Here is a 25,255-nt window from a genome sequence, read left to right on the forward strand (position 1 = left end):
TAATTGAGTACTGGGCCGCGCCTGTTTGCCGACGGTGGGACGAATTCTGCACGGGCTTCCAACTCCCGGGTTCCACCGGCTCATGCATATTCATGAAGCGCCCTGGGGGCGTGGGCCTGGGCGGAGCTAGGGGCGGGGCCCCGCCGGGGCTCACAGTGGCTTCGTCCCGCGGTGACGGCGGCGGCGGCGGTAGCAGCGGCGGCGGCGGCGGGGACTGGCGTCGGGGCGCCGAGCCGAGCGGAGCCGGATCCCGGGCGAGCGCGTGAGTGCGCGGGGGCGGGCGGGCGAAGGAGGGGGCGGGGTCCGGGATGGGGCGGGGGAGGGGCATGGAAGGAGTGGGCGCTTTCCAGCCGAGACCTCGGGTTGAGGTGGTGGTGGTGAGGGGGTCACCAGGAAAGTTTGCAGGGGCCGGGGGCGCTGGGGACGCTGGAGGCCCGGGGGAAGCTGGCGCGTGTGCGCGGGGGCGGAGGGCGCATGGTCTGGAGCTCGTGCTGGCGGAGCCAGAAGAAAGGGGGGAGGGGGCGAGGGCTTGGGGCGGGGCCGGGGGCGGGCAGAGCCGCTGGAGGGACCCCTGCCTCCCCTTCCCCTGGGCCGCGCTAGCCCCCTCCCCCGGCTCCTTCGGCACGCCCCCAGCCACCCCAGTCCGCCCCCACCTGATCGACGTCTGCAGCCCACCGTCTGTTCGCCGGCTGCTTCACAGCCCGCTCACAGGTCCTCCGCTTCTGCCGCCACCGCCGTCCCCTCCTCCTCCTCCATCCTCTTCTCCTCCTCCTCTTCGGCTGCCGCTGTCCCTTCTGTGTCCAGAGCTCCCCACTGGGCCCCTCCAGACAGCCCATTGCCCGGGGCTGTTCCATCTTCCCGTTGGCCCTCCCTCTTTCCACCAGTTTGCGTGCTGTCCCTGCCGACCTCTCTAGCCTTCGATCCGGCTGGAGATCTTGCGGTCCATAGGGGCGACCCCCCCTGCGCCGAGTCCCCTCCGGGGCTGGAGCTGCCCAGCCCTTCTGGAGGCCTTATCTGCCAGGGGTCAGTTCGTCTCTACCCCGCTACCCTCTACCTCCTGGTCTTTTGGGGGTGGGGAGTGCTCAGATCCGCTGCGATTTTGCAGCTTCTGGCCACAGCCTTGGTGGCCTTGCTCACCTGGGGCTCCTGGCTGGGGTCTCTGAGTTGCTGTGGCCACCTCCGCACCTGGGGACTCTGAGCCCGCCTTCATTGCTGCAGCCCCTCATACCGCAGAGGGGCCCATCAGAACCTCAGGTGAAAGGATTTTTTTGATTCTGAGCCAATTCATTTCCATGTCCAACCACCCACACTATGTCCCTAGTAATAATGTTCAAGGACAAGGAAACAATCTTGTGTTTTAATTTTATTTTTTCTATCATGTGCCCCTCCCCCCACCACACTTGGCCTGGCTCTGCACAGTTATTCACACACCCACAGTGGGCAGTCTTCCGTGGTGGTTGACTGACCAGTGGGTTGACAGTACTGGGTTTCTCTACTGTCTTCATACCCTTTCCCATCTTTGAAATCCCTGGGGCAGGGTTAGCGTTAGGGGAGAGGAGTTGGATTTGGCAGAGGTTGAGCACTGGAATTTGGTGCTGTCTTCCCAGACCAGCTGGAGTGGGTGGTTTTAAGTGAGGCAATGCCCCTTGCAGGTTGGAGAGGGTTGGGTTGTCCTCAGGGCTCTGCACACCGGGTGAGGGAAACTTCCCCCTTGCATGAGAGGTGCAGGGCCCTATTCCCCAGGGTCTCCATGTTTTTGTGGGTGGGAGAGTGCTTCAGGAGCCAGGATGGGAACTGAGGAGGTGGTGGAGTATCTGAAGAACAGGTGACAGCACTAGGGCCTGGGAGAGTGAAGGAATGGTCTGGGAATGCTGGTAGCCTGGGGTCACGGAAGAGGAGGAGGTGCTTATCAGGATATTAGCTCATTGGTGACACTGAATGGAATCACAGTAATCATAGGCAACATTTATTGAATCCTTATTATGTACTAATCATTGTGCTAAGCAGTTTTCATGTACTATATCACGTAAGCCCCCTCAGGGTCTCAATAATCCCATTTTTCAGTTGGAGACACTGAGGCTTAGAGAAGTCACACGGCTAGAAAGTGGTAGACCCATCCAGCCTTGAATCTTGGTATATCAGACCCTGAAGCTCCTGTGGCAGGCTTCTACCACAGGGCTGTGCCACTTGGTTTAATTTCTTCTGTTCCCCTCAGAACTCCTTAAAGCCAACCCAAGGCTGGTGAGTGAAGCCCACATAGCCCCTTTTCATAGGCTGTGGCTGTTCCGCCCTGACTCTCTTGGAAGGTGGAGCCCCAGGGAATTTTCCCCCAAGTCACTCCACCCCCCGGATATTCTCAAGCCCTGTCCCGTTCTCCCAGCCCAGGCCTGGGCCGGCTCCTCCTTCCTCTTGGCTAGGCTCTGGAAATCCAGTGGGAGGCCATTGCTATGGCAACAGGACTAGGCCCTGGCTTTACCTCATCAAATTCCAAGCTGAAGCCAAGCGATTGAGAAATTAAAGAAAAAAATATATTCCAGATGTTTACTTTTTATTCCTTATTTTTCCGTGTTTGGATGAGACAGCTCTGAGGGAGGGGAGAGTGGGGCAGGGATGTGGAGGGAGAACAGGGAGAGGGGGGAGAAGGAACCACTCCCAGCTTTGGGAGGGAGGGAGAGAGGGAAGGAGGGTGAGCAGGAAGGGGGAGGCAGGCAATGGGGCGGAGCCCAGGTTGGGGAGGAGCGGGTTTTTCCCGTCTCCCGTGAGGTGATTCACAGACTTCATACTTTGCAACTCTCTAGCTCTGCTTTGAGTAGACACCTCCAGCGGGGCCGTCCTACCCAGGGGGCACTCTGGGGACTGTAAGTGGGGTGTCTTGGAGAGTTTGTCAGAGGAGGGAGCAGTGAGTGACTCCCTGAAGCGCTAGGACTTTGGGGTTAGAAGATAAGAATGGGGAGGATCTGGGAAGAGTTGAGGATATGGCTGCTGGGAACCTCCCTTGACCTCCTCCACCCTCCCCACCCCCCCCACCCCCTGCCCCAAGTTCTCTCTTCCTGTCCCACACTCTGCCTCTGCTAGAAATAGGAGACTTCTCTCTGCTAAACCTACTGGCAACGCCCAACTCTTTTTTTCCTTCTCTTCTCTCTCTTTTCCTAGGTCTGCAGCCACCCCGGCTCATACCTCTCTGCCTCCCAACTCTCAAGGAGGGTCTGCCGCATGTAATGAAAGTGTCTACTCTCAGGGAAAGCTCAGCCATGGCTTCCCCACTGCCCCGGGAGATGGAGGAGGAGCTGGTGCCTGCTGGCTCTGAGCCAGGTACCAATGGGTGCAGGGTGGAGCTGGGTGGCTGGGAGGGGGTGGGAAGGGCAGAGGCTGCCCCCTCTTTCTGTCTTGGGGGGTGGTTGAGTGATGATTCTGTTGAGATAGAGAAGGAGTACCAAGGCAGTGCAGGATGAGTGTGAAAGGTTCTCAGCTTCTCTTGAGACTCTTCAGAACTGTTTGGGATCATAACTTTCTAACAGGTGTAAGAGTAGACAGGGACCTTTGAGATGATACAGATCAAGCTGCATGCTTTGCAGAGGGGGAAACTGAGGCCCACAGGGACAAATGGAGTGTACAAGTGGGAGTTTGAACCCAGACCTCCTGGCTCCTTGCATAGACTCTTTTCTTATATTTAGCCAAATGTGTAGGAGGTAAAGGATTCCATCAGGAGGGTAGTGGATGAGGTTACTTCCAAGGTCATTTAGCTTTATATAGAAGGTAGGTTTCTGGTCCTGTTTTTTTTTTCTCCCTGTAGCAGATTTACTTTTGTTTGACTTAGGTCAATAGTAAGTTTGCATTCCCAGTCACACACCAGATGACAGTGGGGAGGTGGCCTGGGAGTGTGCTATGACTGGGGGAGGAGGCAGCCTGGAGGCAGGATAGAGAAGCTCGGCTGAGATTGACAGTTTACTATGGTTGATAGAGAAGAGTGTCACATAAGGTGAACAAACTAGATTGGGAATATGGGGACTGACTGCTTGATAGGGGCAGGCAGGCGTTTGTCTGTTGTCTCTTTTGTTCATTCATTCTTTTGTTTGATTATAACTTATAATTAAACTTATGTTAGCTGCAAAATACAGTACAGGAAGAAATAAGGTGCCAGGTGGGTCCTTACATAGCTTCAGCTTAAAAGGGGAATTGGCTAAAACATTCTGGGAGTTTGAAGAAGGAAGAAGATGCTTCTGGGATGTGTGTAGAAAATCAAGGAAGGCTTCACGGAAGAGGTGGCATATGACTTGTGTCTAGAAAGATGTGAATATTCTTAAATTGGAGGGTGGGAGATGAGGTGGAACAGGAAACAAAGGAGTTCTGCTTCCTGGTTCTTCTGACAGCTCCCCTGCCAACCCTTTCCTTTTGGTAGGTGACACTCGGGCCAAACCCCCTGTCAAGCCCAAACCCCGGGCCCTGCCTGCCAAGCCAGCCCTGCCTGCCAAACCCAGCCTGCTGGTGCCTGTTGGGCCTCGGCCTCCCCGGGGTCCCCTGGCTGAGTTGCCTTCTGCCAGGAAGATGAACATGCTGGCAGGACCCCAACCCTATGGTGGCAGCAAGCGCCCGCTTCCCTTTGCACCAAGGCCTGTGGTTGAGGCCTCCACTGGAGGAGAAGCCATCCAAGAGACTGGGAAAGAGGAGGCTGGGAAAGAGGAGCCACCCCCGTTGACACCCCCAGCTCGATGTGCCGCCCCAGGGGGCGTACGGAAGGCCCCTGCCCCTTTCCGCCCAGCCTCAGAGCGCTTCGCGGCCACCACGGTGGAAGAGATCCTGGCCAAGATGGAGCAGCCTCGGAAGGAGGTCCCTGCCAGCCCTGACCGCCTGTGGGGTTCCCGCCTCACCTTTAACCACGATGGCAGCTCGCGGTATGGCCCCAGGACCTATGGCACGACCACTGCTCCCAGGGATGAGGATGGCAGCACCCTCTCCAAGGGACGGTCCCAGGAGGAGCCAGTAAAGCCTGCAGCCGAGTGCCAGGAAGAGCACAGCAGGACCCCTGAGGAGAGGTGAAGGGTGGGAGGTTGTATGTTTTGTGGCAGCCTGGAGGTCAGGTGGGGTGGGATTGGGTGGGGGCTGGGGACCAAGTGCATGGCCCCGTATAGGGTTGTGACTTTTACCCGTAGATTGCTCGTGTGCCGTGAATACAGGCAGATCCCGATCTAAGTCACAAGTCATTCCCCAGCAGATGGTGTTATCATTACCGTATGCTTTTAAAGTTGTAGTTTTCGTTACAGAATTGATGTAGGTTTATGTTAGAGAGTTGAAGTGTATAGTACAGAAGTTTAATAGACAATAGATTTTTTTTTTTTTTTTTTTTTTGAGATGGTGTTTTGCTCTTGTCGCCCAGGCAGGAATACAGTGGTGCAATCTTGGCTCACTGCAACCTCTGCCTCCCAGGTTCAAGTGATTCTCCTTCCTCAGCCTCCCAAGTAGCTGGGATTACAGGCGTGTGCCACCACACCTAGCTAATAGTTTTTTTGTATGTTTAGGAGAGATGGGGTTTCATCCTGTCGGCCAGGCTGGTCTTGAACTCCTGACCTCAGGTGATCCGCCTGCCTCGGCCTCCCAAAGTGCTGGGATTACAGGCGTGAGCCACCACGCCTGGCCAAGAAGTTTATTTTTAGTTTCCATATACTGAGAGCTGGCCACCAAACTTTGCCTCATTGGCATCCTGTTTGTTCAAGGGAGTATTAGATCCATTGTAGAGATGAGGAAACTGAGGCTCAAAAATGACTTCCATAGTCTCGGCAAGTTAAGAGGCAGAGACGGACATCTTGTTTGATTCCAAAGCCTCTGCTCTTAACTGCTAGCTCTTACGGTGGGCAGAGCAGTGTGCCTGTCCTGGGGTGGGCTGCGTGTGTCAGGAGGAGCAGGGCACAGTCTCTCCCTGTGAGGCGGAATCTGATGGGAGAGATAAGACAAGAACACATCTTGATTCCAGGCCAGCTAGTGTCTGCATAGAGATTTTGGCTGGTTGGAGACATTTGCATATGATAACGCTTCTCCAGAGTTGCCACTAGTGGAAAGCAAGGCTGGCCAGGAGGTGCTTCTTGGGGTTGTGGGCACGGGACATTGGAGGAAGAGGCTGAGGCATCTCAGGAGCCATCAGCTGCACAGAGGCTGTCCTCAGTGCTGGGAGAGCCAGCTTGAGGCATGGCTGGCTCCTTGGGCCTTTGACCGCTCTGCTGGGCTCAGAGGCTCCCTTTCTCTTCCTACTGCTATGAGAAGCAAAGGCTGGTGTGGTCTGGGCCGAGCGGGAAACTGAGGGTCCGTGCCCTGCCCTGCCCTCTGGCCTTGCCCTTCTCTACCTTCAAGTGTCTGGAGCCTTGGCCCCAGAGCCAGTCCTTTGCCTGTCCCAGACCAGGGTGCTGTGAGGTCACACTCTTGCCCAGGCTGGGTTCCACCCGCCATCTTCCTTGCCTCCCTCACTCCAAGGAGGGCTTAAGAACAACTTCAATCCTGGAAAATCACTCTTTCCTCTTCCCCTCCCCCACTGCAGTTCTTCAAGAAGTATTGGCAAGGCAGCGGGACCAGCTGCACTCTTCCTGGCTAGAGGAGAACTTTAACTCCTTATGGGTTAAGGGAAAGAAGAGTTATGTTTTTAGGAACCATTGAGAGGTCTGGGCATCCAGGATGCTTTTCCTAAAGGAGCTGGGGAATTTAACCCTTCACGCTCAGGTAGGGAATAAGCACTGTCTCCCGGGGCACTTGCCAAATGGAAAATGGACAGATTCTGTGTCCCTAATGGTTCCAGGCAGGGCTCAAGAGTAAATGGCTAGGAGGGTTTAACCTTTGGGTGCTGTTAAAGTTGCATTGGGAGACTCTCTCACATTCTCATTCTGTGACAGACTCTAACATTCCGTGCTTCCATTTCCTGTCCTCGTCCCTCACAGGAGCCTTCCTTCCAACCTGGCCTTCAACGGGGACCTGGCTAAGGCAGCCAGCTCGGAGCTACCTGCTGATGTGAGTTATCCTCCGGTTATGAATCAGAATCACGTATTTTAGAGCTGGGAGGGTCATCTGAGATCATCTTTTCTACTGTCCTTGTAGTTCAGATGGGGAAACTGAGGCCCATGGAGAGAGTGACTCACTGGAGGACTGACTGGGATTTTTCGACTCCCAGGCCAGTGCTCTTGATCACCAAAGTGGCTAAGTGTGGTTCTGGCCATAAGGCCATTCATCATAAACAGTAATGAGAGTATCCACAGCAACTGCCATTGATTAAGTCCCTACTATGTGCTGGGCCTGTCCCAGGAACGTTAACTGGCTCAATCCTTGTGATAGCTTTGGCTAGTAGACCCGGTTAGTCCCATGTGAGAGATGAGGGCGCCTGTGCTCACAAAGGGTAAGTAACTTAGGCTGAGGCAGGAGCTGCCGTGTCTGCCTCCCGTGCTCTCCCTGGCTGGGCTGCCTTTTCTGGGGTCAGAAGAGGGCTGAGTCTCTTTGCTGAGATTTTCTCATTATACTCCTGTTCTTGTAGATGGTCAGCTTGCTTTCTTGAGTAAACAAGGTACAGGATGGCCCTTTTTGCTCATACAGCCCTTGCTAGCTGGAGACCTGACTTGATTATTTATCCATCCAGCAAGCAGTGACTGTTAGGAACTGCCTGTTAGGAACTGGGTGCTGGGGATAGCTGTGAAGGTAGAGAGCGCAGGGCCGAGTGTGGTCAGGGAAGGTGTCACTGTGAAGGGCAGAGGCTGAGCTGTGTGCATGTCTGGGGAGCAGCATTCTTGGTAGAGGGCACAGCAAGTACAAAGGCATTGATGCCTTGCTGGCAAGGAGGCCAGGATGTCTGCCTCGCAGTGAGAGAGGAATTGGGTGGTAGTGAGGACCGACGGAGGGTGGGTTTGGATTGTGTCAAGTCTTGAAGGCCTCTGGAAAGACTTTGGCTTGAGTGAGGGCAGCAGGCCATTTGAAGGGTTTGCAGGAGAGGCTTGGGATGCTGCTGTCTTAGTTGTAGAGAGTCACCTGGCCCACTGGGTTAAGAATCAGTTGCAGGGAGGTAAGATCAGCAGCATGGACCAGTCAGGGGGCTGTTGGAATCGTCCAGGTGAGAGATGATGATGGCTTGGACCCTGGAGATAGCTTACAGTGAAGATGGGGAGAAGTGGTTGGTTCTGGATAGAATTTGAAGGCATGGTGGAAAGGACTTTCAGAGAGATTGAGAGCACAGAATCAAGGGTGACCCCAAGGCTTTTGGCGTGAGCAACCGGAAGGATGAGTTTATGGTTGCCGAGATGGGGACTTCTAAGGGTGAAGGAAGATCGGGGGAGATGGGAGGAGTTTGCTTGTGGATTTGCTGAATTTAAGATGGCTTTCAGACATCCATGTGGAAACGTCAAGTGGATGGTTGGGTAGTTGAGTCTGGCCTTCGTGGGAAGCGAGCAAATTTGAAAGGAACACTTGGGAATTGTCAGAGTAGGGATGCTTGTGACGACTGGTTGAGATTACCGAGAGAGGGGATGGTGCAGGAGGGGAGGGCCCAGAGACACAGCCAAGGAGACTGGGAGGATAGTGAGAGAGTCCACCAAATAGAGACAGCCTCCAGGACTAGGGGAGGGCGCCATCAGCTGTCTGATGCCGCTGACAGGTCAAGCAAGGTGAGTGCAGAGAATTGGATTGAGCTTCAGGGAGGTCATCCGTGACCTTGACGAGAGTAGTTAGGTGGTTTGGAGTGGGTTCAAGAGAGAAGGGGACAAGAAGAACTGTGGATATTAATAGTGAATGTAGACAGGGCTTTCAAGAAAATGGTGGTAGCTAGTGAGTGATGTGGGGTCAAGAGTGGTTTTTTGGTTTGCTTTTTTGGTTTTTCAAGACAGAAGAAATTAGAGCAGTTTGTGTACTGATGGAAATGATCCAGTAGAGAGGGAAAAAAAATCAATGATGCAGGAGAGAGGAAGGATTGGCCTCAGCCCCAAGCGAGGACAGTGCCTGATAGCAGAAGGGGAGGCAGAGTGCTTGGGCTCCCATGCAGGAAGTGGGTGGTGTGCCAGTGGGGGGTTGTCGGGGTGGGAAGGGGTTCTCTGCTGGTGGCCTCTGTGTTCTCAGGGAACAGGAAGCAAGGCCATCAGCTGAGAGAGGATTGGGGGAGGTGCGGAGGTCTGACGGGAGAAGATGCTAAAACATTGCCTGGGAGAGTCATGGAGTGAATGGGAGGGGGAGTGCCGTGGGATTCTGGGCAGCTCTGGGGCCGGCTCGAGGTCAGTGGTGAATCTGGAGTGAGACCAGCTGTCACAATTGTGTGTTTTTCTCCAGCCACATGCAGCTACTCAGGTGCTGGGCTAGGATTGGCCCAGCTGTATTGGAGAGCTGTATTTAAACAGGTTAAACAGTGTGATGAAGCAGATGAAGGAGTTGAGCGTTGGGTAAAAAGTGACGTTAATGGTGGTAAGAAGAGAGGTAAGGGTATGAGGGGAGTGGGGGACAGTGAGAAAGAATGAGGGTTAAGGGGCTGTGCTACCAGAGGAGCTGAAAATGAGGGTGTTGGGGTAATAGAGTGAGCCTTCAGATAAACGGTGGGGGTGGGCGAGCGGAATACTTGGGACTGAGGTGATGCAGAGGGTGCAACCACTGGTAAGGCTGAGGTCTAGGGTGTGACCTTGAGAGGATGGGTCGCACCGTCACTGGGGCAGAGGAGGCCAGCGAACCAGAGGCTGGAAGGGTCGCATCTGGCCATGGAGATCACTGTAAGCTATCACAGCAGTGCTGGAGAGGGTTGCAGTGATCCAGCGGTTATGGTTTTCAAGAAATGATGGGTGTGTAAGGGTTGATAACAAGAAGGAATTGTGGGTGCTGTAGTTTAAGGGCACGAGCTTTGAAATTAGAACGTTGTAGAGGGAAGTAAGCATGGAGGGAACAGAAGGGACCTTGAGAAGCAAGCAGGACCCTTTATTTTGCCCGGTCCTAGTAGGTGATGATGTGGGAGAAATAACTGCATGGGAGAAGGCGGCCAGGGAAGCGTGACCTATGTAGAGGGCAAAGGTCAGATGGAGCCAGACTTGCTTCATTGTCTGGGGACAGGTGGAGTGCCAGGTGCTTGGTGCCTCGTTTGTCCCCCTGTTCTCTCCACGTCCTCCCCACTCTGCCCCCATCATTCCATGAGTCCTATGCCGAGGGGCCAGTGTACACATTTCCCTTCACCCTCACCTAACTGGGAGTTGGGCATTGTGGCCACCGGCCCTAATGTACAGATGAGGAAGCTGAGACTCAGAGACCAAGTGTCTGCCATACGTGAGGGAGGGCACATACTGGTAAGAGGCAGTGCTGGGACGGCTCAAGCTAGGCACTGTCACGTCCCCCGGTGCCTTTTGCCTGGGTCCCATGGCCTTCCTGCTTCCTTGGCACCTCTGGAGTGGCAGGAGGAGCACCCCGTCCGTGCTGTAGCCACTCCTGTGACTGCTCTGTAGCTGCACTGCACCTCAAGTCCTGCTTTGAGGCGAAACCCTCTCTCCCCTCCCGACTCCCACATGCCGAGATGCCTCAATAGCCAGATTCTCAATGTTCCTTTTCCCTTTATAAAGCAGGTGTTCTGGACCCCGAACTGTGGCCTCTGAGGAGATCCTCAGATGAGCTTCGGGTTGAGTGGGTGAGGGGTTCCAACCACCTGAAATGGTAGGAATAAGGCTAGGTACATTCTGGGGGAGGTCTAAAGGGGGCTCTGTGAGAAGTCCTGCCTTGAGTCGTCTATGGGGCCTCTCCCGTCTGTCCTGAGAGGACCCCCTTAGGTTCCAGTTTCCTCCTCCCAGCCTGGGAGAAGTTGACCTGGGGTCTGTGTGGGGTTGGAGGGGACCCTGCCCGCCCCACTGAGAGGTGAGTGACGGCTCTTGACCTTTCTCTTGCAGATTTCCAAGCCCTGGATTCCCTCAAGTCCAGCCCCTTCCTCAGAGAATGGAGGCCCTGCCAGCCCAGGCCTCCCCGCAGAAGCCTCAGGCTCAGGCCCTGGCTCTCCCCATCTTCACTCACCCGATAAGAGTTCTCCCTGCCACTTGCAGCTTCTGGAAGCCCAGAGTCCTGATGCTTCCCAGGCTTCTCCTTGCCCCGCTGTGACTCCATCAGCTCCAAGTGCAGCCCTGCCTGAGGAGGGCTCCCACCACACCCCCAGCCCCGGGCTCCCTGCTGAGGGGGCTCCAGAGGCCCCCAGACCCAGCAGCCCTCCCCCTGAGGTCTCGGAGCCCCACAGCCTGGATCAGCCCCCTGCCACCTCGCCCCGGCCCCTGATCGAGGTGGGTGAGTTGCTTGATCTCACTCGGACGTTTCCATCTGGCGGGGAGGAGGAGGCCAAGGGTGACGCACACCTCCGCCCCACCAGCCTGGTTCAGCGCCGATTCTCTGAAGGTGTGCTCCAGTCACCCAGCCAGGACCAGGAGAAGCTGGGGGGCTCGCTGGCTGCCCTGCCCCAAGGCCAGGGGAGCCAGTTGGCCCTGGATCGTCCCTTTGGAGCAGAGTCCAACTGGAGCTTATCACAGTCCTTCGAATGGACCTTCCCCACGCGGCCCTCGGGTCTGGGCGTGTGGCGGCTGGACTCCCCGCCTCCCTCCCCCATCACTGAAGCCAGTGAGGCTGCTGAGGCTGCTGAGGCTGGCAACTTGGCTGTTTCCAGCAGGGAAGAAGGAGTGTCTCAGCAGGGGCAAGGGGCCGGGTCAGCTCCAAGTGGGTCAGGAAGGCCTAGTTCCTGGGTGCAAGGGGATGATCCAAGCATGTCCCTCCCCGAGAAGGGCGATGGGGAGAGTCAACCTCAATTCCCAGCTGTTCCCCTTGAGCCCCTACCTACAACTGAGGGCTCACCTGGGTTACCTTTGCAGCAGGCAGAGGAGAGATACGAGTCGCAGGAGCCCTTGGCTGGACAGGAGTCCCCTCTCCCCCTGGCTACCAGGGAGGCAGCTCTGCCCATCCTGGAGCCGGTCCTGGGGCAGGAGCAGCCAGCACCCCCTGACCAGCCCTGTGTTCTCTTTGCTGATACCCCTGAGCCTGGGCAGGCACTGCCTATCGAGGAGGAGGCCGTGACCCTAGCCCGGGCCGAGACCACCCAACCCAGGACAGAGGCTCAAGACTTGTGTAGGGCATCCCCCGAGCCTCCGGGCCCTGAAAGCAGCTCCCGCTGGCTGGACGACCTCCTGGCTTCACCACCACCTAGTGGTGGCGGTGCAAGACGGGGAGCTGGATCTGAGCTGAAGGACGCACAGTCCCCAAGTACCTGCTCTGAGGTGAGAAGGGGCATAGGGAGAGTGGGACTTCTGGGGACAGAGGCCAGGGCTTGGGTGGGCTTCATTCTTTGAACATGGATTTTACGTGTTGAGAGCTTGGGCTGTGGTAGCAAGCAAGGCAGCTGTGGACCTGCAGATCGTAGCTCTGCAGAACCGCACAGGACGGTGTGTGGGGTTTCGTGTGAGGCTGTATCCCAGCTTCAGCATTCGCTAGCTGATTGGTCTTGGGAAGAATGTGCCTTAACTGCTAAGCTTCAGAGTGCTTTCATGATAGTAGCGCCGGCCTCTTAGAGTTATATTGTGGGTAAACAAGAGGGGGAAAGCTCTCAGTACAGTGTGTGGCAGGTGCTGAGTATTCAGTCTCTCATTATGGGAATATTGTTCAAGGCAAAATAGTGTAGCCATTTAGAGCGTGGGCTCCTGGGTTGGTCTCCTGGCTCTGCTTTCCTTTGCCCAGGTGTGACCTTGAAAGAGTGACGTTTCTGCCCTCTGCCTCAGTTTCCACATCTGTAAAATGCGGATAAGATGAGCTCTACCTCCAAGGGTGTTGGCAAGGGTTCAATGAGCTGTAATGTCTAAAGTGCTAAGAATAGTGCCTGGTTCATCCTAAGTGCTTAATACGTGTTGGCTTTTACAAACGTTATTAACATTGAGCTCCAGACCTGCTTTGTAGACAGGCAGCTGGGCCTCAGAGGAGGCGAGCCTTGTGCAGTTACCCAGCAAGTTGGTGGCTGGGCCCGGGCCAGCGCCGTTTCCCGGCCCAGTGCCCTTTCTCCTACCAGGCTGCCTCTGAATTTAAGGGCCGGGGGCCAGGTGGCTTTTGAAATTTATTTCTCAAGCCGGGCCTGGGCTGTAAGGGGCGGGGCTGCAGGAAAGGAGGAGCCAGGGGGCCTCTGGAGGCTAGGGGGCGGGGAGGAGGAGGAGCAGGAAGGGGTTAAGCTGACTCCTGCAGTAGGTGTGTCTGTCCCGGGATGTGGGTGACTCAACTGGCTCCTGGGCGGGGCTGCCCAAGCTGCAGCTGCTCCGAAGGGAGCAGGGCCAGGGTGAGGGAGAGCCAGCGCTGCCAGAGCCGTCGGACAGGTCCCAGCGTGGGGAGCAGCCCAGCCCTATCCCTGCGCCCGGCTGGCCGCACCCAGTAGCCCCGAGGCGGGCGGGGGGCGGAGGGCCATGGCCCAGCCTGGGGACGGGGAGGCCAGCATGTCTGTCCTGGAGCGGCTACTGGCCAACGCTGCGCTGAGGGATGAGGCTGGCCGGCTCCGAAGCCCTGAGCCCAGGGCTCTCCCGCCCACGAGGGTGAGTCAGGGAGCGTGAGGTGGGGGTTGGGGTGCAAGAAGCCCTGGCTGGGATTTTCCCCTGTGCGAGAAGCTGCCCCTCCTGTCTTTCCTGGGCCGAGGTGAGGGCTGAGAGGTCTTCCTGGGGAGGATTGAGCAGACGGCACTTTGGCTGGGGACGAAGGGGCTGGGTACTTACAGGAGGATGGGGGTCAGGTGGGGCGTGGGGGAGGATGGGCTGGAAAAGCTCTCACTGGTGTTGGAACCTTGCCTTGCAAGGGAGGTTGCAGAGAGGCTTTGAATCTTGACCTCTCCTAATCAAAAGGAAAGTACGTTGCCCGCCATTCCTGTGTGAAGACCACTCCTGGCTGTTAGCCGAGTATTGCCCAAGGGTTGTAAACATGACCATGGGACCATCGATTGAGTGCCCACTGCATGCCAGGCATTATGCCGAGTGCTTGGTCTGAATGATTTCGTTTAATCCTCTCACACCGGCCCCACGCAGTAGGAATTATCTTCATTTAAGGATGAGGACGCTGAGGCCCCGAGTGGTTAAGTTATTTGCTCAAGGTCACACAGCTTTCTGTGGCCAAAGTGGGGCTTTCAGGCACTAGGCAGTGCTGACTCTGCTGGATTGACTCCCACCCCGATTGAATCTAATCGTTGTTTCTTTGTCTGTTTTTTTTCTTATTCCCAGGGACTCCTTGGCTGGTCCCAGAAAGATCTGCAGAGTGAATTTGGGATCACAGGAGACCCACAGCCCAGCAGTTTCAGTCCTTCCAACTGGTGTCAAGGTGCTTCTCAGGACTATGGCCTTGGGGGTGCAAGCCCTAGAGGAGACCCAGGTCTCGGAGAGAGGGACTGGACCAGCAAGTATGGGCAAGGAGCTGGGGAAGGGAGCACCAGGGAGTGGGCCAGCAGGTGTGGCATCGGCCAGGAGGAGATGGAGGCCAGCAGCAGCCAAGACCAGAGTGAAGTGTCTGCCCCAGGGGTGCTCACAGCCCAGGACCGGGTAGTTGGAAAGCCAGCCCAGCTTGGCACTCAGCGGAGCCAGGAGGCAGATGTTCAGGACTGGGAGTTCAGAAAGAGGGATTCCCAGGGCACTTACTCCAGCCGGGATGCGGAACTCCAGGACCAGGAATTTGGGAAGAGAGATTCACTGGGTACTTACAGTAGTCGAGATGTAAGCCTTGGGGACTGGGAATTTGGGAAAAGAGATTCTCTGGGTGCTTATGCCAGCCAAGATGCCAACGAGCAGGGTCAAAATTTGGGGAAGAGGGACCACCATGGCAGGTACAGCAGCCAGGATGCCGATGAGCAGGACTGGGAGTTTCAGAAGAGAGATGTGTCACTTGGCACCTATGGCAGCCGGGATGCAGAGCCGCAGGAACAGGAGTTTGGGAAGAGCGCTTGGATAAGGGACTACAGCAGTGGTGGCAGCTCCAGGACCCTTGACGCCCAGGAAAGAGGCTTTGGAACAAGACCCTTGAGCTCTGGGTTCAGCCCCGAGGAAGCCCAGCAACAGGATGAGGAATTTGAGAAGAAGATTCCAAGTGTGGAAGACAACCTTGGAGAGGGCAGCAGGGATGCTGGCCGGCCAGGACAGAGAGAATCAGGGGGCTTGTTCAGTCCTAGCACTGCCCACGTGCCGGATGGGGCACTCGGGCAGAGAGACCAGAGCAGCTGGCAAAACAGTGATGCTAGCCGGGAGGTGGGAGGGCATCAGGAGAGACAGCAGGCAGGGGCTCAGGGCCCTGGCAGTGCTGGCCTGGAAGATGGGGAGATGGGGAAGCGAGGCTGGGTCGGTGAGTTTAGCCTCAGTGTTGGCCCCCGGAGAGAGGCAGCATTTAGCCCAGGGCAGCAGGACTGGAGCCCGGACTTCTGCCTCGAGGCCAGTGAGAGGAGCTATCAGTTTGGCATCATTGGCAACGACAGAGTGAGTGGTGCTGGCTTTAGCCCTTCTAGCAAGATGGGAGGTGGTCACTTTGTGCCTCCTGGGAAGACCACAGCTGGCTCGGTGGACTGGACTGACCAGCTGGGTCTCAGGAACTTGGAAGTATCCAGCTGTGTGGGTTCCGGGGGCTCAAGTGAGGCCAGGGAGGATGCCGTGGGACAGATGGGCTGGTCAGGCGGCCTGAGCTTGAGAGACATGAACCTGGCCGGCTGTTTGGAAAGTGGAGGGTCTGAAGAGCCCGGGGGAATTGGAGCTGGGGAGAAGGACTGGACTTCTGATGTGAATGTGAAGAGCAAAGATTTGACTGAGGTCGGGAAAGGAGGAGGCCACAGCCAGGCCAGAGAGAGTGGCGTGGGGCAGACCGACTGGTCAGGTGTGGAGGCCGGAGAGTTCCTTAAATCAAGGGAGCGTGGAGTTGGACAGGCAGACTGGACACCTGACCTCGGGCTGAGAAACATGGCCCCAGGGGCAGTCTGCAGTCCTGGAGAGCACAAAGAGCTTGGGGTGGGCCAGATGGACTGGGGTAACAATCTGGGCCTGAGGGATTTGGAGGTGTCCTGTGACCCAGAGTCTGGAGGTTCTCAGGGGCTACGGGGATGTGGGGTGGGGCAGATGGACTGGACCCGGGACTTGGCTCCCCGGAATGTGGAGCTCTTTGGGACTCCGAGTGAAGCCAGGGAGCATGGGGTGGGCGGGGTCAGCCAGTGCCCAGAGCCCAGCCTGAGGCACAATGGCAGCTTGTCCCCTGGCCTGGAGGCCAGAGACCCCTTGGAGGCCAGGGAGCTGGGGGTTGGTGAGACAAGTGGGCCAGAGACCCAGGGTGAAGATGACTCCTCGTGTTCCTTGGAGCCACACCCTGCAGACCGTGGAATGGAGACAGGAGAAGCCCTCAGCTTCGGAGCCAGGTAACGAACGGAGCCCCCTCCCAAGTGTGGGAGGGAACATGTGAGGGTTATCCAAGAAATTGGAACCTTTCTGAGGAGGGAAGAAACAGTTTTTCCTGAGGACTTTTAGTGTTTGGAAGATTGAGACATTTTAGACTAAGAATTTTTAATTCTACTTAAAAAATTGAAATACGATACACATACAGGTGAGTTCTTTTTGGGAAGGATGACTAATGTGTTACTTTTGCAACCCATGTTTGAGCTTTCTTGGTGATTTAGAATTGTGACTGTGATGGGGAAATGGTGCGTGTCATAGCTTGGATGGTTTCTGGTGGGTTCTACTCTTGTACACAGTAGCCGTTCCGCAGGCCCCTCAGCCCTGAAGCCACAGGTGGTTTCATAGGTGTAGGGCAGAGAATTCTGTCTCTTCTTGGCTGGGGCCACCACAGCCAGGAGTGGAGTGGACAGTGGCACCCACGGGTTCTCAAAGAGGTTAGGGACTTTGTGCTTCTTGCCTGTCATGAAGCCTGGAATAGCACGTTCAAGAACCTGAAGGGTATGGGGACCTGGCCCCATGACTTTGGCCTCTATGTGCAAAGTTGCTGAAAGAACTTTCCAAAGGCTTTGCAAGCCAACCACAATCTGTTTCATGGATGTTTTAAAACCAGCTGAGATGATTTTGCAGCTGAGAAAGGTGCTAAAAAGGCATTGCATCCGTTTTGTTAACATTTGCATCCATTGAGATTCGCTTTTATTCCCTTCAGTGAGTAGCACATGTTTCCTTTTCCAGCCCACAGTGGGAGCGTCTCACTGGGTATGTGGGGAAGGCAAGGGAAGTGTGGGGGTGGGGGCTTTTATAAGTGGAAGGGGTTGGTGATGGGAGGAGAGGAGCAGGAAGGGGCTAGAGAGCATCATGGTGGTCTTGGGGAGTCAGAGAGGCATTTGGGATGGAGGAGAAGGAGGGAGAGAGGAAGGTGGGCCCAGGGAGATGCCCAGGGGGGTTTGAGGAAGGGGAGCTTCCTGACGACTCAGGCTGTTGAGGGGGTGGTGATGGAGCACAGGGAACCACTGAGGCTGCATTGAGGACTGCAAGGAAGAGGGGAGGGTGCAGGACTAGGAGTCGGGAGGCCCTTGTGGTCCTGGGCAGGTTGCTGGGCTCTGAGCCTCAGTTTCTCAGGGTTTGACTCAGAAAGTGCAGAGTTCCAACTTTAATGTTCCTGGTGCAGGGGAGAGTCCAGGCTTGGCGTGGTTATTCCTGATTTCTCTTCCTGGGACTCATAGACCTTTGCACGCCCCATGCTTAACCACACATCTTACCTCATTGATCTTCCCAGCTGCTCTGTGAGGCAGGAAAGGGATTTTTATCCTCTCCGCTGGCAGGTGGAAAGGTGGTATGACACCTTAAGGGCAAAGAGTCGGGAGTACCTCTTTCTCACTTGCTTATGTTAACTGCTTTCAGGTGTGGCCGCTGTGGGACCCACAGCTCTCTGCCTTTCCCTTCTGTGTGGGGTGGCTCTTGAGAAGTGGAAAGTGATCATCTTGTTCCCTTAGTTTAGGATAGAGGGAGGTGGGGCCGGGATTGTGGTGGAACTAGGTTAGGGGAAGAGGAGGGTAGCGTTGGAGAAGCAGGGAAGCACTCAGCTCTCCGAGCTTTGGTCTCATTGTGCCTTTAAAGCACCCAGGCTTTTGTGGTTGTGTTACCATAATCTGGTCAGTGTTGACTTTAACCCGAGTTCAGGGGTTAGCCGTGGTGCCATACAGGTGAGCCTCATTGTATGCAACAGAAAGCGCGGCTCCTCAAAAGCCGAATGGAAACAGTTGCTTTAGAGAGGAGTTCCAGGGGCTTGTTTGAATTTTATGCTTTCGGGCAGCCTTTTCTGAAATGTGTCCTAAAAAATACCAGTCTGTGAATATGTTTGGAAAATGCTGGGTACTCTATGGCCATACAGAAGACTTAGTCTGTATATTAGCATATATTAGTACCTTAAAGACAAGTAATGCACTATTTTCCAAACTAATTTGGCTAATATCCAAGAGCCTAGTGTTCTGAGCAGGGAAATTCTGATGTAGGGAAATTCTACACTATGGGCACTTTCTCTTTTTTTTTTTTGATGGAGTCTCGGTCTGTCGTCGCCCAGGCTCCCAGCCTGAAGTGCAATGGTGCGATCTCGGCTCACTGCAACCTCTGCCATCTGGGTTTAAGTGATTCTCCTGCCTCAGCCTCCTGAGTAGCTGGGATTACAGGCATACATCACCACGCCTGGCTAATTTTTGTATTTTTAGCAGAGACAGGGTTTCACCATGTTGGCCAGGCTGGTCTTGAACTCTAGACCTCATGTGATCTGCCCACCTCGGCCTCCCAAAGTGCTGGGATTACAGGAATGAGCCACCATGCCTGGCCCACTATGGGCACTTTGTCTTTAAAGAAAATTTTGGAGGTTCCCTTTGTAATGAGAAGTCCTTGAGAATAGCTCAGAGGGGTCTGGCTTTAGGTCCATCTGCCAGGCTTGCGCTCTGATTCTGTCACCACCTCTGTGACCTTGGGCAAGTTTGTTCTCTTCTGCAGGCCTCCGATTCCTCATATGTAAGTTGGGAGTAACTTACACCCAGTACTCACGGGGCTTTGTTGATTAGTCCTCACAAAAACTAGGGAAACTGAGACGCAGAGAGGCAGTGTGGCTGGCACCAGTTCCCGCGGCTGGTGGCTGTGGGTTTTTCTTGTCCCCCTGGGCCCAAGCCTTGCAGTCCTCTGTGGCCATCCTCCCTGTCTCTTTGGGGTCAAGGTCAGCTGCTGTTTCTCTAGACAAATCTTTCCAGCTTCACTCCTCCCTCATTTCAGGCTTCAAAACACTGGGATATTCACGTTTTGTAGTTCCAGCACCATGTTTGCCTCTGGAACGGTGGTGGAGGGTGGGGTGGGATACGGTCTTGGTCCTCAGGGTACTCTAAAGTTTAGATCAGGTGAAGGGTGTAGATGCGACAAGATGAGGCACATCCTCTCTGGCCAGGGACCTGTGTTGATGATAATGACTATCCTAATTGTTGTATTTATCAAGTGCTAACTATGTGTTAGGCACGTATTTCTGCCAACAAACTGGAACAGTTCATGTACTTTTATTACCCCCATTTTACAGATAAAGAAACTGAGGTTCAGAGTGGGACAAGTAACTTGTGGTCAAAGCCACAGGCGTAGGAGGAGACAGAGCCTAGCTGTGTCCTGGAGGGGCAGGACTCAGCCCCTGTGTTCCTAACTACCCCTCTTTCCTGCCCCCATGCCGGGAGGGGCTCAGCTTGTACGTGATCCGGGCGCTTCGGGGTAGAAAAGCTGCTTCTAAGATGAGGTGAAGGGCGAGTGGGGTTTAGTCCGGCTGGGTGGACGTAGCTGTACTTCCTTGGGCTCTCCCCACTCGCCACTCTCCACTCCTCAGGGCTACCTCCAGAGCCCACTGACCTCTGCCTGAATGGCTTGGGCCAGCTCTCGGTTTAGAAGTGGATTTTTTTTGTTGTTTTTGAGATGGAGTTTTGCTCTTATTGCCCAGGCTGGAGTGCAATGGCATGGTCTTGGCTCACTGCAACCTCCACCTCCTGGGTTCAAGCGATTCTCCTGCCTCAGCCTCCTAAGTAGCTGGGATTACAGGTGCCTGCCACCACGCCGGCTAATTTTTGTATTTTTAGTAGAAATGGGGTTTTACCGTGTTGGCCAGGCTGGTCTGGAACTCCTGACCTTAGGTGATCCGCCTGTCTTGGCCTCTCAAAGTGCTGGGATTACAGGCGTGAGCCACTGCGCCTGGCTGGAATAGATCTTTTTAGCTACCTGGGCGTTTTACCTCTCTTTAGCTCCTGGGGCCTGCCCTCAGCCTTCTTTTGCCCCACCCCAGGGAGAGGCTTTGGGCCTGGCCTCTGTAGGCTGGGTGGGGTGCTGTTGCCGCCCCCTCCCTCCAAATCCTCCCTGATTTTAAGCTGGCTGTCAGGGTGAGCTGGCTTTGGTCCCCAGCCAGGACTGCTCCCAATTCTGCTGCCTTGCTGTACTTCTGCTGCCGCCACTGCCTCTTCCCCCAGTCTCTCCCCAGACCGCTTTAATTTCCATCTGTCAGCAGCTTGTGGAAGGACAGACTGCCACTCGGCCTGTCTCTCCCTGCCCCCTCTTCCTGCTTGGTATTGTCTCACCTGCCCCACTCTCCTGCTTTCATCCCAGTGGGAACCTGGGGCCTGGCTTCCAGGCTCTGCCGTGCCAGCCATTCCCATACCTCTGTGCATGGTATGAGCGTGTGTGGGGGCGGGGGCGCGGGGATGCGCATGTTTGTGTCAGGTGTGGCTCTGTGCCGTGCCTGTAGACGTGGTGGGTGCGAGGTGCATCTTGAGTGACAAACAGTGTACAAGCTATCTGCCTGAGTGTGTGTGATCAGTGTGTGATGTCTGTCATTTTGGGGAGTGGCCGCTGGACAGGGTGGGTAATATGAGTTAGAGAGTGTGTGGTGTGCTTGTGCCATATTTGTTTTTTGTTTTTAGATGGGGTCTTGCTATGTTGCCCAGGCTGGTCTTGAACTCCTGGGCTCCCAAGATCCTCCTGCCCTGGCCTCCCAAGTAGCTGGGATTACAGGTGTGAGCCGTGCATCCCGTGCCCGGCTGTATTGTGTTTTGAGGAAGCAGCAGACAGAAGATGCATATGCTGCATGGAGGTCCAAGGTGACCCAGCCCCTCATTTGCTTGGCAAACATTTGCTTAGTGCGGTGCATAGCCAGGCTCTGGGTCAGGTGCCAGGTGCATAAAGGCAGAAAGGGCCCCGTTTTTGCCCTTGAGGAGCTCACAGTCTATGGGGACAAAGAACCATAAGACAGAAGCAGGAACTACACGGGTTGGAGCCCAGGGCTGGTAGGGCTGAGGCAGCCATGGTGGCTGGGAGGGCGCAGGGCAGCTTCGGAAGCGGAATTGAACCAAGGGGACAATACCACAAGGGACAGTGTGGTGTGGGGAGCTTTCCAGAATAGGGAGCAGCTCATTCAAAGCCTCCAGCATGTGAGGGCCGGTGTGTTCTGATGGTCCCCAGTTGCTCTGTGAGCTTGGGGAATGAAGAGGCATGACATGGGGACTGAAGACAACAGGAGTCCAGAGAGGCAGGTGGGCCAGTACCCGGCTCACCCCAAGGAGTGTGACTGCCTGAGCAGATGGCCCTGGGAGGGAACACATTGCCAGCATCCAACAGCAACAGCAGCAGGAATAATGGCTGCTCCTTCTGGGGTGTGTACTGACCAGGACTGCGCCAAGTGCTTTAGATTCTTCTTCCATCCCTGCGGTGACTCCGTGCAGTTAGAGGAGCCTGAGCTGTTTCCAGGAGAGGGGGCTCACCCAAGGTCTCAGGGATTTGAACCCGCCAGACTGGCTCAGCTCTACCCCTGTGTGCTGTGTTGCTCAAGGCCCTGACCACGTCCTTCTTGAAGGAGTCTGGAAAAAGCATGGGAAGGAGGGCAAGGGAGAGTTTGGGGGCTGGGGGAAAGAGCTTGTGAAGGGGGGCTTCAGGGCAGGGAGATGGGGCCTCACGGTGATCTTGTTCTCTCTGTGTCCCCTTTACAGCCCTGGCAGGTGCCCAGCCCGCCCCCGGCCCTCCGGCTCCCAGGGCCTGCTGGAGGAGATGCTGGTAGCCAGCAGCTCCAAGGCGGTGGCTCGGAGGGAGTCAGCGGCCTTGGGCCTTGGGGGCCTGTTGGAGGAGGAAGGAGCCGGGGCAGGTGCTGCCCAGGAGGAGGTGCTGGAGCCTGGCAGGGACTCTCCACCCTCCTGGAGGCCCCAGCCTGATGGTGAGGCCAGCCAGACAGAAGACGTGGATGGCACGTGGGGCTCTTCAGCAGCCAGGCGGAGCGATCAGGGGCCAGCACAGACTTCTCGGCGGCCCTCCCAAGGCCCTCCCATCAGATCCCCCAGTCAGGACTTCTCCTTCATTGAGGTCAGTGGAGGGTGAGCCCAAGACAGTGGTTAGGTGAGGGCGATGCAGCCAGAGCCCCGTTCCTGGAGCTTCCCTGAGCAGTCCCAGTCCAGGAGGCAGAAAGCGGGTGTAGGTGCGTCACGTGAACGTGAAGCTCCGGCTGCAGGAGGGGTCCAGCTCCTCCTGGTCAGTTGCTGTTGAGGGGCTTCCGTGGGATGAGGCAGCAATGGCAGTGGTGTCGCCGTTGTCCCAAGCAGGACACCGAGATCCTCGACAGTGCCATGTATCGGAGCCGTGCCAACTTGGGGCGCAAGCGTGGGCACCGGGCCCCAGCCATTCGGCCTGGGGGTACCTTGGGCCTGTCGGAGGCAGCAGACTCGGATGCACGCCTGTTCCAGGACTCTACGGGTAGGGCTGATGTATTATTTGGTGGTGTCTCTTGATCTCTGGGGCATTAGGCCAGGCTTGTGCAGGGACTGCAGGTTGGGGAAGTCTGGATGTGCTGCCTTTTCTGAGCCCGTTTCCTGGGCCTTTGCAGAGCCACGGGCATCTCGGGTGCCATCTTCAGATGAAGAGGTAGTGGAGGAACCTCAGAGCCGCCGGACGCGGATGTCCTTGGGCACCAAGGGGCTGAAAGTCAACCTTTTTCCTGGCCTGAGCCCTTCAGCCCTGAAGGTACCATCTGATCATAGCAAACATGCCCAGCCATCTGGCCAGGTGGCCACCTTGCATGCTGTCTTTCTTCTTTCCATCCATCAATTAATTCCCCTGTCCCCCTCTCCCATTCCTCCTCTCATTCTCGTCTCCATTGAGGGCTCCAGAAGATCCCTTTGTGCCCCTCTGGGCCCTGTGCTGTGTGCCTAATGGGATGGAAAGAAGAACAAGACGTGTTCTTGTCCTGGAAGCTCAGGGGCAGTGGGAGACATGACGCCCGTGATTAGCCTGGATGAGGGAAGTTCAGGTGTCCCTGAGGAGAGGCACAGATAAGGGCTGGGCCTGTTCAGAGAGAGGAGTTATTTCCTAACAACAGAGTGGAGGGGAAGGGGAAGGGAGGGTGGATTGGAGAAGGCCTCCTGTAAGTATTTGATCTTAGCCAGAGGCAGGCACAGGAGTTGGCTCCTGGAGCCAGGGTGGTGGGGTGGCATTGCAGGCAGAGGGAACAGGGGTGGGAAGTCACCACTGGCTTTGTCCCACCCAGTTTGTCTGAATTCAATCCTGCCGTATCTTTCCGAGGACAGAAAGGTGTGCAAGGCGTAGCTCAGTTCTGCGGGAAGTGCGTCTCTCAGTGACTTCCCATCCTTTGGGGTGAAAGGACTGCAGAGGGGTCTCTGCTTGATTCTGGGGACTGCACACTCTTGAGATAAGGTCTCCCCACCTGAGAATCCTACTGCCTGTCCCACTACTGTGTGTCTGCATCTGGACTTGTTTCTCAGGCCAAGCTGCGCCCCCGGAATCGCTCAGCTGAGGAGGGGGAGCCGGCCGAGAGCAAGTCGAGCCAGAAGGAGTCTGCGGTCCAGCGTTCGAAGTCCTGCAAGGTCCCAGGGCTGGGGAAGCCCCTCACGTTACCTCCCAAGCCAGAGAAGTCCTCAGGGTAGGTGACCTAAGTTCTGGGCATCCACTGACCTCACTGTATTACCCCGATGAAAAGGGAAACTCCCACTTCACAGAAGAGGCAAACGAGACTCAGAGGCACCTCAGTTGGACGTGCCCCAGATGAACGGTATGGAGATGGTGTCAGAATTTGGGTCCCTGCAGCCAGGCCCCAGACTGCCTCTTCTGGTTGGAGGGTGGTTTCTGTCCCTATCGCGTCTCCTTGTTTTGTTCAGTTTCCTCAAAGTTTGCATTCTGAACCTTTCCCCTCTGCCTGCTAGGTCAGAAGGATCATCGCCCAACTGGCTTCAAGCCCTGAAACTGAAGAAGAAGAAGGTCTGAGAAGTCACTGAGGTGAGGACGGGTTCCTGGGCTTGGATCCAGTCTGAGGAGGGCCTGCCCTGGAGGCTTGGGAGGCCTTGTGCCCCTTCTGTCCCTTAGTTCCCACCCCTTTCTGTGGGAGGTTAGAAACAGCAGGTGCAGCCAAGTTCCAGAGACTCGGTGGGCCCTTGGATCCTCTAGATTTTGTCCACAGGGAGGTCAGGGTGTTGTCTGGCCTGGTATGGAAGAGGAGGAGGGCCACCATCCTAGCCTGCCTCTCTTTGCTCAGGGACAGTCCCCCCATGCTCCCTGGCTGGACGGAGAGTGGTCAGCCAGCCCTTCTGGTCTGGGGCCCTGCAGGCACTTACCAGGCTCTATGACCAGGCTTAGCAGGGGGAACCAAGATGGGTGTGGGGGAGAGGAAACTGAAGCCTCCACAGTGTCCTTCCCTGACGTCTTTTCCTCCCTTCCCATTGCAGGTTCTTCCCACCTGGCAGTCTCAGGCAGTGCCCATTCCTGTGGGGTCCCTGGGTGAGGAGATGGCTGGAGCCCCACCATGCCCCAGGCTGCAGCCTCTGTCCCCCTCCACCTCTGAGGAGCATCTGGGGAGGCACATTTATGCACTTTGTATCACCTTCCCAACACCCCCCACACCTTCCCTTCCCTGGATTTCGTCACTAGTGGTTGAAGGTTTTATCCCTTCCTCTCCTTCCCTCTCCCTCTCTGCTTCCTTCTCCAGCCTCCCTTGGGTTTTCTTTTGATACCAATTTATAGCATTTTTTATAAAAGCCTTTGATTTTTATAATGGGTGGGACTGTACCCCTGCCTCACCCCAGGTCTCCCTCTGCCCCGCCAGGTACCCCACAGAGACCAATGACATTTTGCCACTTGAAACAATAAATAAAGTTTTTTGGGAATTGGTGCTGTCCAGGTGGTGGTGCGTGGTCATGGCTACCCATCTCCTCTTCCAAGGCTGCAGTTCGAAAGTGCTGATTCCCACTGTGCCCCACCAGGGGCTTACTCTGACATTGAATGTGTCACTTCCCTTTTACTTACCTCACTGAGAAGGGTATATTGTTTACGATAGG

General features: G+C 55.8%; 1 protein-coding gene across 5 annotated transcripts; it reads left to right on the forward strand.

The window, feature by feature from the left end:
- The first annotated feature begins 154 nt into the window (after window positions 1-154).
- TNKS1BP1 (tankyrase 1 binding protein 1) lies at window positions 155-25,088 on the forward strand. 5 transcript variants are annotated; one of them, XR_012423216.1, is made up of 12 exons: window positions 155-262; window positions 3,154-3,312; window positions 4,400-5,033; window positions 6,921-6,990; window positions 10,869-12,230; window positions 14,199-16,360; window positions 21,911-22,277; window positions 22,514-22,664; window positions 22,795-22,931; window positions 23,078-23,847; window positions 24,128-24,200; window positions 24,647-25,088. XR_012423216.1 is itself a non-coding variant. In XM_005577870.5 (12 exons), exons 2-11 carry the CDS (start codon window positions 3,219-3,221, stop codon window positions 24,186-24,188), a joined length of 5,196 nt encoding a protein of 1,731 aa, XP_005577927.3. In that variant the 5' UTR covers window positions 155-262; window positions 3,154-3,218; the 3' UTR covers window positions 24,189-24,200; window positions 24,647-25,088. The 5 variants fall into 5 exon arrangements, 3 of the variants coding, with proteins under 3 accessions (XP_005577927.3, XP_005577925.3, XP_073869701.1); XM_005577870.5 differs by having other exon boundaries at window positions 23,690-23,847; XM_005577868.5 differs by lacking the exon at window positions 155-262 and adding an exon at window positions 2,770-2,858 and having other exon boundaries at window positions 23,690-23,847.
- The last annotated feature ends 167 nt before the right edge of the window (window positions 25,089-25,255 follow it).

Source organism: Macaca fascicularis, chromosome 14 (genome assembly GCF_037993035.2).
Source record: "Macaca fascicularis isolate 582-1 chromosome 14, T2T-MFA8v1.1".
In the NCBI taxonomy this organism is placed as follows: Eukaryota; Metazoa; Chordata; class Mammalia; order Primates; family Cercopithecidae; genus Macaca; species Macaca fascicularis.

Coding starts and splice junctions, on each gene's coding strand:
- TNKS1BP1 (XM_005577870.5), top strand. CDS start 3,219: ATGAAAGTGTCTACTCTCAGGGAAAGCTCAGCCATGGCTTCCCCACTG. Junction 12,231..14,198: donor CCCCAAGTACCTGCTCTGAG/GTGAGAAGGGGC, acceptor TCTTATTCCCAG/GGACTCCTTGGCTGGTCCCA. Junction 22,932..23,689: donor TGAGCCCTTCAGCCCTGAAG/GTACCATCTGAT, acceptor CTTGTTTCTCAG/GCCAAGCTGCGCCCCCGGAA.